Raw genomic sequence first — 13,816 nt, forward strand, 5'->3', positions numbered from 1 at the left:
GATTGTCGGATTTTTATCGAACATTAATTTCGACTATCGGAAGCGCCGATGGTTGCCAACTGGGGAAAGTAAGAAATGAAATCAATAAAAATGATAAAGCGTGGCTCATTTCATCTCGTTTTTAAAAATAACTAGAGAATAATTTTAAATGGAAGAGTTTTGGGCTCAACTAAAGGACAATTTTTTAAAAAAATTAGATTGACAGTGAGTAATTGGACGAGATGTCTGGGATGTTTGGGAAGATCATGAGCACCACGGCGGAAACAGTAGTTGGCAAGCGGATTCAGTTTGGTAATATTCGCTTGAAGTACACAAATAGTAAACATTTTTTCATAGTTAGCTATTTCGCATTAACCAGTCTGGCTTGAGTTCTGATCTCTACTATAAGGCCTTATCACCTACTAATCACTTGAACCAGTCTACTCGATACTTACTTTATCTTACTCCATTTAAGATAAGAAAATTGGTTTTTACAAACTGCTCTGGAAAACGAAAAATATCTGTCCTATCCACCGGGCAGGGAGGGCTCAGGAGGTATCTGCATAGGAAGAGATAGTCCCTTTGCCTACAACTTATCTTAGATTGAAAAATCACTATTCATTAACCATTGATTCACCTGTACACTCCATAATGTTTGCCGGAAGCTCGATCTCCACAGATACTGCACAGATGTTTACTGCCACTGAGCGGATGGTTTGGTGGATATACATTGCCGGAACTTTTGTTGCCATTGCCAAGCACACTGCTCGGGACGATGTTGAACCCTCTGTATAACAGGACAACACAAATATTAGAAGCAAATAGAATAGGTAACTTGAGGTGATTGTTGTAGCCAGGAGAATTAGAAAAGAATCACTTTACATAAAAGTTCCGAGCACTATTTTTCCTACGGTCACTAACACTTTTTTCCTAAGAAAAAATAATTAAAAAATATATATACAGTGCCGAACAAAAGTCTACATACACCACAATATTTCGGGAATTTTCAAAATAAAGAATTATTAGAGTAGAAAATCTGATTGAAACATTTCTAACAATTGTTACTAAATACATATATGAGAGATGAAAACACCTCTGCCATCTCCCCATTGCGTATAAATAAAAAGATCGCAGTTCATGCCTGGAACAAAAGTCCACATACAGAATTGATAAATTCAATATTATAATAATACTTACTAGTTAGGGTAAATCTTAATATTTACAAATTTATTAGTTTTAGTTGAAACGTGAATATAGGCGGATCTGAGTTAGTTCAGAATTTATTATTATTTAAAATAGTTCACCAAAGAAAGGAAATTCCAGTGTCAGAACGCAGATTAATGGTTAAATTAAATAATCAAGGATTTGCAAATCGTAACATTGCAAACATTATTCAAAGAAGCCACGCGAGTGTCGTCTAGACAGTGATAAGAAATTATAAAAACCAAAAAAAATTTGAAAGTAAGCCGAGAAGTGGGCATCCGCCTAAGCTTTCCGACCGAGATAAAAGACACATATTTTCAGAGTGTATGCAGACTTTTGTTCGGCACTGTAATTATTTAAAATATAAACATAACCTACAATAAAGTAAACAACGGTTGCTATCCAGCAGAATAAATAGCTGAAATTGTAATAAAGCTTTCAAATTAAAATATCTCATCTACTTTAAATAAAAATGAAAATAAATAATGTAATTAAAAAGTTATTACACTTAATAAGACAAGAAACAATTTAGTACTTACTATACATTATTAACAACAAAAAAAATACTCGAATTGTGTAACTTTTAATTTATACAACAAACAATTTCTCTGGGACAGTATCCTAACTTGTTTGGATACAAAAAGAGTAATAACAGACACTAATTTGTTTGGCGCAGACCAGCACAACAACTTTACCCATTCGAATGATTCACAAATTGCACAGTTAACAAAAAGTTCGAAGCAGATATAATAAAAAACTGGGAAATAGGTCAGAAATAGAATTTGATGAGAAGTCGATTTGTATAATAAGAAGCCAAGACTTTATACAATACGTAGAATGTGTATATAAAACAAGTTCAGTGTACCACTACCAATGTGAAGGTTATATTGTCAGCCGATACATAACCTTTGCATAACAAACAAGAATGTAGAAAACCTGGAGTGTAACTTCCAAATGGGTTATAAAATGATGCGTAAAATTTACATTGGTAGGTTAAAACAGCTTCTTAAGCTACGTTAAGAAATTATAATTAAAACCTAGAACAAGAACACAAACTTTTTTCGTGTTCGCTTGGCGTAAAAGGTATTCATTTCGTTGTTCTTACAACGTTCTTGCTATGCATGCTCTTACAGTTGAACAAAAATAAAATAAATAAATATTGATCTATTTAAAACCAATTTTCACCCCTTCCCAAATATAAATAAATAATACTTTAAAAGCTATAGATGAACATGCGCCTAACCACATTCACATTCATTAAATGAATAAACAAATATTCTATTTTCGAAAAAACATTTTTGGACATTATGGCCTGCATCTGAGGGAACCCCGTTTTTTAAGAAAATCTTGAAATACTGAAAAGAAAAACCATTACGACAATTGGTACTTCCACAGTTGAGGAAATTTAACTCCAATTTTCCGTGAAAATCCCATGGTAAAATCCAAACTAAATATAAAGTTTGGTCTTAACAGCAGTGTTCCATTTGCTAGCTTTTTCATACATAACATAATAACCAAAAATGAAAAACTTGAACGTTTTATCCAATATTGCGACTTCAACAAAGATCGCGTTTAAATAAATGAAGTTTAATTTCTGTTGGAATGAAAACTGCAGAACAGGCGAAATGACAAATAGATTGGGATGATATATGTTAGGAAGATAGGCGACAGTTTGGTAAGGTTAGTGACACATAGGACCTGGGTATGACGGAGCCCCGGCCACCGCTGACCTTGTTCTCCACAATCACACTAACATCATTATCACATATTTACACTATCTAAACACATACACATAGAGAATATTACAAAAACAAACTAATTATCAATATTGTTTGCAATTTAAGGTCAAATTGACGGTATTGGTAAACATTTTTTTTTTCCTGCTAATTGCTTTGATAAAGAGATGATATATGTGGTACACTGTACTGCATTCGCGAAAACACTTCATGTTTATTATATTTTTAAAAAATTTGTTATCATTGTAACCGACGATAGAGTAAATAAAAAATAAGATATAAAAAAAATCGCGGATGATGTTTATTTAAGAAGGATGCTATTACAGGAAGCAATCATCAGTCTTTGTGGGATGTCCAACGGAAGTTTGGGGAGCAATTTTGCAGAAAATTAAGAAAAAAAACAGAAATTCTGATTAAACCCAACTTTTTAAAGTTGAAAGGTCATATATCACCTAATTCCTCGAACTTGAATCAGCCCTAATTTAGTTCAGCTTACGGTTTAAACCAAAAATCAATTTCACCAAGCTCCTTTTTTAACCTTCAACCAAATTTTAATTTCCACATCGGTGACTTAAACCAGCGTTAATTTCACTCATGCTGTTTCAGAAAGCCTAATTAATGGAAAGTATGTAGAAGAAAAACAAGTAAGAGTTGACATTTTTGGTAAAGTAGATTTCCTCATAAGACGGTCCGCATGCGCATGTTTCCTGGCAGATTTTCTTCCATCATCAGAAGTGGATAAACAGTTTGGTGCACGGATTTCCGCTTCACTTATGTTTCCGTTCTGCACTGCACTTGCTCACCCTATCTATTACAAACTTATAAATCCCATTCCAAGAAGCTCATTTTGTGCCTCGCTGTTCAAAGTTGGTACAATCTACATTTTTCCTAAAATCCTGTCATATGCCTCTGCAACATGTGATTGGCATGACCTAAGTCTAGAACTATGCCCAGTATCCGGGCGGATTTCATACATTCCTCCTACATCAAGATCTAACTCTGTTCACAAAACTGAAGACCAAGGCCTTAGTAACAGATTCCTTGAGGATTTAGCCGAATGAGAGTACTTACTGTGGACTGGTGGGTCCGGATGTGGGTGTAGGACTGAAGCTGCTGCAGTGCAGTGTGGCCGTGTCCGGCTTCATGTCGATGGGCGACTGCGGGCCCACTAGACTCAGGTTGTTCTCCACCAAACTCAGACCTGTAAGTGAAACAGTTCCATTAATCTCCTCTGATGATGCATACAGATCTGAACACTCACTTTTATTCAAACCACAAAGTGACCAATTAGAATGAGATCCACCATCAGGAGTATCTAATCCAGTACTCCTGGTTAAAATAAAAGCAATAGACCATTGTGTTTACAAAGTACGCACAAAGTCTCCGGTAGCCACTTTCCGGATAATCTAAAGTAAGCGGAAAACCCATTTATTATTAGAGAGGTTGGCAGATTCTGGGGAGGATCCCAGTCTAAAAAGATTAAACTCCAGTTTTCCATCATTTTCAAAGTTACGAGATCTTTTCTTCACACACACTCTCACAATGACAGACAATTTTCCTAAAACCACTTTTCCGGAACCTCCTAACTGATATTTCCGGAGTAAACAGGAAATCTAAATGTAACATGATCGTAACACTGGTGAGAGCATGACAAAAAGGGGCTATTGATGTTGGCTGCGAATTTATCACTAAAAATATGGTCTAGATGGAGAAGTGTATGAGAATAGTTCGGAGATTGAAAACAAAAAGAATTGGGTAACTTCCTTGCGAGTTGTGGCAACAGAAAGGTCGTTTCTTTAGTACATAGGAGACTTCTCAAAAAAGTGCATTGTCGAGATAAGCTTAAATACGGATAACTAAGAATTAAAAGTCTTACATGGAGAGTACATGTCGAAGAAATCCTGAGCGAAGCCAAGGTGGTTGCTGTACATGGTGATAGGTATCAGCTCACACTGGACATCACCTGGAACGCAGTTACTGTTGCTCGGAGCGACAAACAGGTACTGTCGTAAATACCTTCTTCCCCTTCCTTCAAGATGGAGAACTCAAGTCACAGAATGGATAGGAGCAGTCAATATTTGGCAGGCCACAAAACAAACATGTAACGGGATATGTATTATAAAAAGACCTTTCTGCACTACCTGCTTATAGGGGCCAATAAATACTACTGCCCTTTGTGACGTCAGCCAGTGTTTGCAAATAGCGACAGCTTAGGGGCGCTGTACAAAGTCCCAGTACACCTAATAAACACATGTGTTGCCATAGAGTCAAATTCTCTATATTGAGTTGAACGTGTGAGTTCGAACAAGTAAATCATGAGAAAATGATCTCTGTGTGTGAATGAACCAAAACACCTCAAAAACAAAACCAAAAAAAACGCCAGCAGCTGAAATATTGTATTTCTATTTAAGTCCCGTATCACGTAAAATAGTACAATATATCGAGTAACACTTAAAAGACAAGGCTAATAACAACCATCGCATCTCGAAACTGCCCTTAAAACAGAATTTTCCCCAAGGAAATAAAAAGGTAAAGATGGATTTGTTGTGTTTGTAAAGTTTAGGGAAAATGGAAAATCGATGTCTAAGAGATTCAGGAAAATAAATAAACATTTAGGGGGAGGTCTATGCCTAAAACCAAAATGGCCCCCTTAAAGGGAAAATTTCTTCATCGGATTTCCCAAAGAAAAACATTGCGTCTATTTATAGTTGTAGGAGAGTCTGACCTTGAGCACTCTCATTGAGAATAGATCTATATTTAATGCTCTAATATTTATCTAATTTTTTTTATGTAGTTTAAGGCAGTCATTTTCTTGAAGAAAGTTAAATGTACTTATTCAATTTGATTACGAGAACAAAACTACGTGCATGTTCGAAAAAGTACATAAACTTGACTAATTTCTCAGCAAAAAGTACGTGCTGATATGAATGGTGGGGGACAGTGCCGGTACGTCATGAAGTGGGCGGGCCTACAGTGCATGAGCTTGGTACACGTAAATATACATATAACCTTACCAGTTTTGTTATCTGACGAACTTGATACCAATCATGGAGGAAATAACCTCTTACAAAAATTATTTTAAATACTTAGGAATGAAATTATTAAGTTATTGTTAATTATTTTTTGGTAACTGATTCATTAAATCCAGTAGAAAAGAATAATAATGCCCAAGCCAGTGATTAATTGTTCTATTATGGCCGAGAGCTTTCGATCTAAGCAATAGGTCAGCGTTTCACAAACTTTTTTGACCGCGGCCCGGTACGAATTTTAAATTTTTTCGCGACCCACCTTATAAAAAAAAACCATTTATTTACAAAACAAATTTGTTATTTGTTTGTTTATTTCATACACAAAAATTGCAAAATAATTATATAACAAAAACATAAGTAATTAAAGACAATCCATTATCTTCATTTAAAACTTAAAGTAAATTTTGTTTTACATATTTTGACCTCAGTGCGAAGCATGATGTTGTTTTTCATCACATAGTAATTTCAAATTAGGACTTAATGATGTTAATTTTATTCTCAAATTAGGTTCGACATCCAATCTGTTTGGATACTTATTTTTTAAGTACACCAAGGCTGAGAGCGCAGTTTCACACGTATAAGTGGCGACAAAAGGCATTAAACATTGTATCGCTTTTTCGCTTACGCTTGGATATTCCTTTTGACAGCGCAACCAAAAATTAATTAGTGGTACAGTTTCAAACACTTTTTTAAGATGGGTGTCGCATGAAATTTCAATTAAATTATCAACTTCTTGTTCACTAAGATTAAGCATTTCTTCCTTTTCTATATTGGCAGAAGGCAGCGAATGACTGAATCGAAATCAGCCAATCAGAGCATCCGAATTTAAACGGTCCGGTAGGGTTGCCACCTGCAGTACTTGAAAAAGTTTCGAAAAATATTAAATTTAGAGCAAAATGTTATAGATATTTTGTGTATTTACAATTTTTGCCACGACCGCGACCCACACTTTGGGAAACGCTGCACTACGTCATTTTTACATTGTACAGTTGGTTGGTTTGTGTTCTATCAAGTCTGGTAACAGTGTGAACGGTTTTATATGCTAGGTTTATGAAGCGGTCAGTGTTGCCAATTGTCTAAAGATTTTTTTTTTTAGTTGAAAATTGTCGTATATGTTGTTTATACTGCTCGTGTCAATTTTGAAATTTAGACTATTTCCCGTCTTTGATATGTACTTCCTTTTGGAGTGTGTGTGTGTGTGTGTGTATGTGTTGGTTTCCTATTTTAATTTTTTTTTCTTAATCTTGGTGATTTTCTGTGTTGTTCTTTTTTAGTTTATTTTCATTCGAGAGTTGGTACAGTCTTGTACAGGAATGTTTGTCCTATAGTATATTTTTTATGACCAGTCATTGCATTCTATTTTGTAGTCTTTGAGTATAAGACTACGTATTTGAGTTTTTGTCTTTTTGTGTTCTTGTTATTTTTATTTTATTTTATTTTTTGTAACAATTATTGTGTTTATTGAGTTTTATAATAATGTTTTTAATTTGTTTGTAAGTGGTTGTACATGTGGTAAAGAGGACTATTTTTTGGGGGGTTCTGATACTAGGTTAGTGTCGCTGTATGATTGAATTGGTTAGTTGTTCTTGAGAAGTTGTTTGGATTGGCTTTTCCTTAGTGTAATCTCATGGCGTAGTTGTTGTGTTTGAGAGGGTAGTTGTTAAGTTGAAGTATTGTTTTGGAAGTTTCTATTTTGAAACCATCAATATTAACACTTTTCTGAAACTAGGCACATCCATTCTACCAATACGAGTGCCATCAATAAATTTAAGGAAGTACTTGGGAGAATTAGGAAAAACTTTTGAAATATCTTCCTCTGTAACTATTGCTCCTTTTCTATTCCCAAAGACCCTCTCCCAAAAATTGTGAGGTTGACTCCCCTTTGTTCAGATCTCAAGATATTGTTGAGGAGAGAGCTTGCTTGAGGATTATCACAATCTGGAATAAGTTCTGATGACGTCTCTATCCACGTATCGCTGAAGCAATTTCTTGGTGGGGCACCATGATCAATAAGATTTTCGTCACTGAAGTCTACGAGTATAAAACAAAAATCCACAACTGATACTTTACTGGAGGAGTAGCAAGTAATACTTTTATCTTGCATAGTGTTACCAGCTCACGGGAAACACCGATAAATGAGGAATAAAACGCATCCTCTCTATCCGCATTGAGTAACCAAGTTGGTTCAAAAAGATGAATCAGAAGGTTACAATTAAGTAGTATTATAAGTGCCAAGTCAATCCAAGGTTGGTTCAATGTGACATAAAGTGAGATTTACTGCAATGTATGCATAAGACTAAAACAATTACTCACAAATTACCTGAGTAATGAACGTGAGATCTTGATGAGATCAGGAACGTCCTACAAAACGAGATACCACCAGAGTGGAACAGCAAAGGTAAAAAAGAAGTAGCTCAGATTTCTTACTTCACTAACATGAAGATGTGTAGTAGATGGATTGTCAAAATAATAGACTAATACATAAATATGTTATATGAAATGAGCTAAAATATAAGTTAAATATGAGGGTAAGGTGGGGTTATAAGTGTAGTGAGTCGTCAAAATGGTTAAATGTGAGTGTAAGATAGTCCTATATAAGTCTAGTGAGTCGTCAACATGGTTAAATGGAAGTGTAAGATAGTCCTATATAAGTCTAGTGAGTCGTCAACATGGTTAAATGGAAGTGTAAGATAGTCCTATATAAGTCTAGTGAGTCGTCAACATGGTTAAATGTGGATGTAAGATAGTCATACAAAAGTTTAGTGAATCGTCAATATGGTTAAATGTGAATGTAAAAACTGCATTTATGTTTACAAAAATTGCCACTAGAGTTCTCCACCGGATGGAGTATAAAATAAGGTAATATGTAATGGCGGCTTTCAAGTCAATGGACTAAGCCCATTCCTCTTTTATCTATTTCACGATTAAAGAATACAAATTCTCGCCTTTTTTTTTGTTTCTGTTAACGATAATTGTGTAAAACATGAGGTACCATTGCAATAGAAATATTATTTATCGTATTTATAAAGGATTTTTTTTTCTTGCTTAAATCGAAAGTTTATCAAATACCTATGGGAGAAATGTTGGAAAAAAAATTTTAAATTAATTATTTCATTGAAATTAATGAGTTCAAAGTAGTGGCCAATCACAATGCAGTAAGGTTGTAGACAGTGGGCGGGTCCATGCCCACCTCTAATGTAACCACGCCCCGTCCAATGAGAATGAATCAAAGTGAAAAAGGTGTTTCAACACCTTAAACTTATTTTTTTAAATATTTTAATATTTTCTCATATTTTATTAACTTTTTTTTTGTTGTTATTTTAGAAATAATATTAATCTTATGTAGATATTGAGAAAAAATGCTAACAAAGTAAAAACTCAATTAAATTCATGATGAAATTGTATTTTTAATCAGTGCCCACCTCTGCTTCTGAATAGTAACTTTCTGTTATTCTAAGATAAAAACCTAAGGTAATTCTAAGTGATACTGCCACTGCATGTGTAGGTCAAACTCCCTTGCAGAAACTAACGCATTACTGTATAAAACAGAATAGTAATAGTCGTAGATCTGTAGTGCGCATGGCAAGACAATCTCAAGAAAGTGCAAATAAAAGAAGCTAAGATAACAGGTGGTACTTCCGGTGGTGTAGCAGGATTTCCTTCACTAAATTACCTGCAGCTCTCAAAGGAGCATATACTGCCAGAGCTCTCTGAAATTTTCTGATGCTATAAACTGTCGTAAAGACTAAATGTGGTAAACGAAAACCCCGGATAATGCAAATTACAATTGCAACGCTTCCCCCCTCGTTAGGAAGAAGACAGAGAAAGTGGAACATGTTTCTCGCACACCATGTGTGTTAGTGTGCTGCCGACTGAGTCTAGTTTGACCAGAGCCCTACACAGAGAGCACTTTGTCTTGCGTAATATTGGAATTTTAATGATAGTATAGAGGTCGACCGTTGGTACTATAGTCCGGGAGTAATTGGAATAATACATACATTGGCGGTGGCCATTTACATTGCTAAGGATAATGGCAATAATAAACTTCCCTTAGTCTTTGCTGGTTGATTAAGGAAAGAGTTTGTCGCGTGCTAACTCGGCCAACTGTGTTTACAAATAGACTGCTTAGTTGCCATGGTCACGGCGACGTCAATGGCCGCCAAGGGCGACACACCCACCGCAGTATCTTTTTACGAGTAGAAGAGGAAAGCCGCCCAACTCCCTGACCTTGAAGGTTCTTCACACAGTGTGTAGAGTCCTCTATTATTTTCCTTACAGGATCCGCCGCCGCCAAGGTCATTATGTCTACCCTTTTCCGGACTGGAACAGAAACGAGTAGAGACCATCACGATCGGACTCAACCGTAATTTGACAAAGTCATGAGAGGTCTTACTTAGATAAAAACCATTATATTGAATGGCGTTCTAAAAAATCAATTTTAAGCTGGGGTTCTCTAGAATCACAAAGCCCACAAATCTTTGACCAATATTAAAGTAAATCTGAGTCAAATCCAAATTAATAATTTAAAAAACACCTTAATGACATTAAACTCTTATTTCCACCAAAGATACAATTTATAAGTTATTGCTCTTTATTAAAGTCCTAAAGTGTAACCAGTAAATAGTGTTCAAAGAGAATAAATGGCACCAATAATTGGGGCCGTACACGAGAGTAAATAGACGTTTCACAAAAAACGGGTACTTCGGCTAGTAAAGTAAGGTCAGTTTACACCATAAAGAATAAATACTTAAAAATAGACCGCACTGGGAACACTGAGAAGTAGACGGAACATGAAAATAAATAATAACTAAAGTCAAGATAGCGTGATTACTATTGGCTACTGACTACACGCTATTATACAAACTAAAAGCACAACACTGGCTAGATAAAAAAATTACCATCCAATCAAATTCTGCCAACAAATAAACTTTCAACGAACACTAAAGTAAAAAGTAACGACTGCGAAAACCTATTAGTGCTTAGAGATTTTGGTGCAATTATCAACTAAAACTAAATTAATACAATTATAAAAACAATTACATTAAATACAAAAAAGATATTACAAAATACCACTTACTAAAAGTCACCCGAAGTTTAAGTCGTAATATCTCGCTTTCTACCGAACGGAATTCTATCTAATTTTGCTCAATTATACACTAATACTATCTCTACATTTGAGTGAAATATGATCGTTTTGCAAGTAATACGAAAAGAGATATAAGAAGTTAAAGTTTTACGATGTTTAATCTAACCAAAACTTTAAGTCGTAATATCTCGATTTCTACCAAACGGAATTCTATCTAATTTTGCTCAATTATACACTAATACTATCTCTACATTTGAGTGAAATATGATCGTTTTGCAAGTAATACGAAAAGAGATATAAGAAGTTAAAGTTTTACGATGTTTAATCTAACCAAAACTTTAAGTCGTAATATCTCGATTTCTACCGAACGGAATTCTATCTAATCTTGCTCAATTATACACTAATACTATCTCTACATTTGAGTGAAATATGATCGTTTTGCAAGTAATACGAAAAGAGATATAAGAAGTTAAAGTTTTACGATGTTTAATCTAACCAAAACTTTAAGTCGTAATATCTCGATTTCTACCAAACGGAATTCTATCTAATTTTGCTCAATTATACACTAATACTATCTCTACATTTGAGTGAAATATGATCGATTTGCAAGTAATACGAAAAGAGATATAAGAAGTTAAAGTTTTACGATGTTTAATCTAACCAAAACTTTAAGTCGTAATATCTCGATTTCTACCAAACGGAATTCTATCTAATTTTGCTCAATTATACACTAATACTATCTCTACATTTGAGTGAAATATGATCGATTTGCAAGTAATACGAAAAGAGATATAAGAAGTTAAAGTTTTACGATGTTTAATCTAACCAAAACTTTAAGTCGTAATATCTCGATTTCTACCGAACGGAATTCTATCTAATCTTGCTCAATTATACACTAATACTATCTCTACATTTGAGTGAAATATGATCGTTTTGCAAGTAATACGAAAAGAGATATAAGAAGTTAAAGTTTTACGATGTTTAATCTAACCAAAACTTTAAGTCGTAATATCTCGATTTCTACCAAACGGAATTCTATCTAATCTTGCTCAATTATACACTAATACTATCTCTACATTTGAGTGAAATATGATCGTTTTGCAAGTAATACGAAAAGAGATATAAGAAGTTAAAGTTTTACGATGTTTAATCTAACCAAAACTTTAAGTCGTAATATCTCGATTTCTACCAAACGGAATTCTATCTAATTTTGCTCAATTATACACTAATACTATCTCTACATTTGAGTGAAATATGATCGATTTGCAAGTAATACGAAAAGAGATATAAGAAGTTAAAGTTTTACGATGTTTAATCTAACCAAAACTTTAAGTTGTAATATCTCGCTTTCTACCGAACGGAATTCGATCTAATTTTGCTCAATTATATACTAATACTATCTCTACATTTAAGTGAAATATGATCGTTTTGCAAGTAATACGAAAAGAGATATAAGAAGTTAAAGTTTTACGATGTTTAATCTAACCAAAACTTTAAGTCGTAATATCTCGATTTCTACCGAACGGAATTCTATCTAATTTTGCTCAATTATACACTATAACTATCTCTACATTTGAGTGAAATATGATCGTTTTGCAAGTAATACGAAAAGAGATATAAGAAGTTAAAGTTTTACGATGTTTAATCTAACAAAAACTTTAAGTCGTAATATCTCGATTTCTACCGAACGGAATTCTATCTAATTTTGCTCAATTATACACTAATACTATCTCTACATTTGAGTGAAATATGATCGTTTTGCAAGTAATACGAAAAGAGATATAAGAAGTTTTACGATGTTTAATCTAACCAAAACTTTAAGTCGTAATATCTCGATTTCTACCAAACGGAATTCTATCTAATTTTGCTCAATTATACACTAATACTATCTCTACATTTGAGTGAAATATGATCGTTTTGCAAGTAATACGAAAAGAGATATAAGAAGTTTTACGATGTTTAATCTAACCAAAACTTTAAGTCGTAATATCTCGATTTCTACCAAACGGAATTCTATCTAATTTTGCTCAATTATACACTAATACTATCTCTACATTTGAGTGAAATATGATCGTTTTGCAAGTAATACGAAAAGAGATATAAGAAGTTTTACGATGTTTAATCTAACCAAAACTTTAAGTCGTAATATCTCGATTTCTACCAAACGGAATTCTATCTAATTTTGCTCAATTATACACTAATACTATCTCTACATTTGAGTGAAATATGATCGATTTGCAAGTAATACGAAAAGAGATATAAGAAGTTAAAGTTTTACGATGTTTAATCTAACCAAAACTTTAAGTTGTAATATCTCGCTTTCTACCGAACGGAATTCGATCTAATTTTGCTCAATTATATACTAATACTATCTCTACATTTAAGTGAAATATGATCGTTTTGCAAGTAATACGAAAAGAGATATAAGAAGTTAAAGTTTTACGATGTTTAATCTAACCAAAACTTTAAGTCGTAATATCTCGATTTCTACCGAACGGAATTCTATCTAATTTTGCTCAATTATACACTATAACTATCTCTACATTTGAGTGAAATATGATCGTTTTGCAAGTAATACGAAAAGAGATATAAGAAGTTTTACGATGTTTAATCTAACCAAAACTTTAAGTCGTAATATCTCGATTTCTACCGAACGGAATTCTATCTAATTTTGCTCAATTATACACTAATACTATCTCTACATTTGAGTGAAATATGATCGTTTTGCAAGTAATACGAAAAGAGATATAAGAAGTTAAAGTTTTACGATGTTTAATCTAACC

At 33.7% G+C, this 13,816-nt stretch overlaps 1 protein-coding gene across 4 annotated transcripts in view; it reads right to left on the reverse strand.

Moving 5' to 3' along the window:
- usp (retinoid X receptor ultraspiracle) overlaps positions 1-13,816 on the reverse strand; it is a 63,492-nt gene that overhangs the window by 8,090 nt on the left and 41,586 nt on the right. For 3 of the 4 annotated variants that reach the window (XR_012461609.1, XM_074139162.1, XM_074139159.1), the window contains exons 2-3: positions 3,990-4,119; positions 617-766 (exon numbers count right to left, since the gene is read on the reverse strand). Coding sequence is in view for 3 of the 4 variants with exons in the window: in XM_074139162.1 (XP_073995263.1) it covers positions 617-766; positions 3,990-4,119 (280 nt within the window). In the remaining variant the exon portion in view is untranslated. Of the gene's footprint in view, positions 1-616; positions 767-3,989; positions 4,120-4,794; positions 5,087-13,816 lie in introns of those variants that run through there. The other variant, XM_074139160.1, reaches the window with a different exon arrangement.

The sequence above is a fragment of the Rhodnius prolixus genome, unplaced genomic scaffold, assembly GCF_049639745.1.
Source record: "Rhodnius prolixus isolate KJV_2025 unplaced genomic scaffold, Rpr scaffold_17, whole genome shotgun sequence".
Taxonomy (NCBI): domain Eukaryota; kingdom Metazoa; phylum Arthropoda; class Insecta; order Hemiptera; family Reduviidae; genus Rhodnius; species Rhodnius prolixus.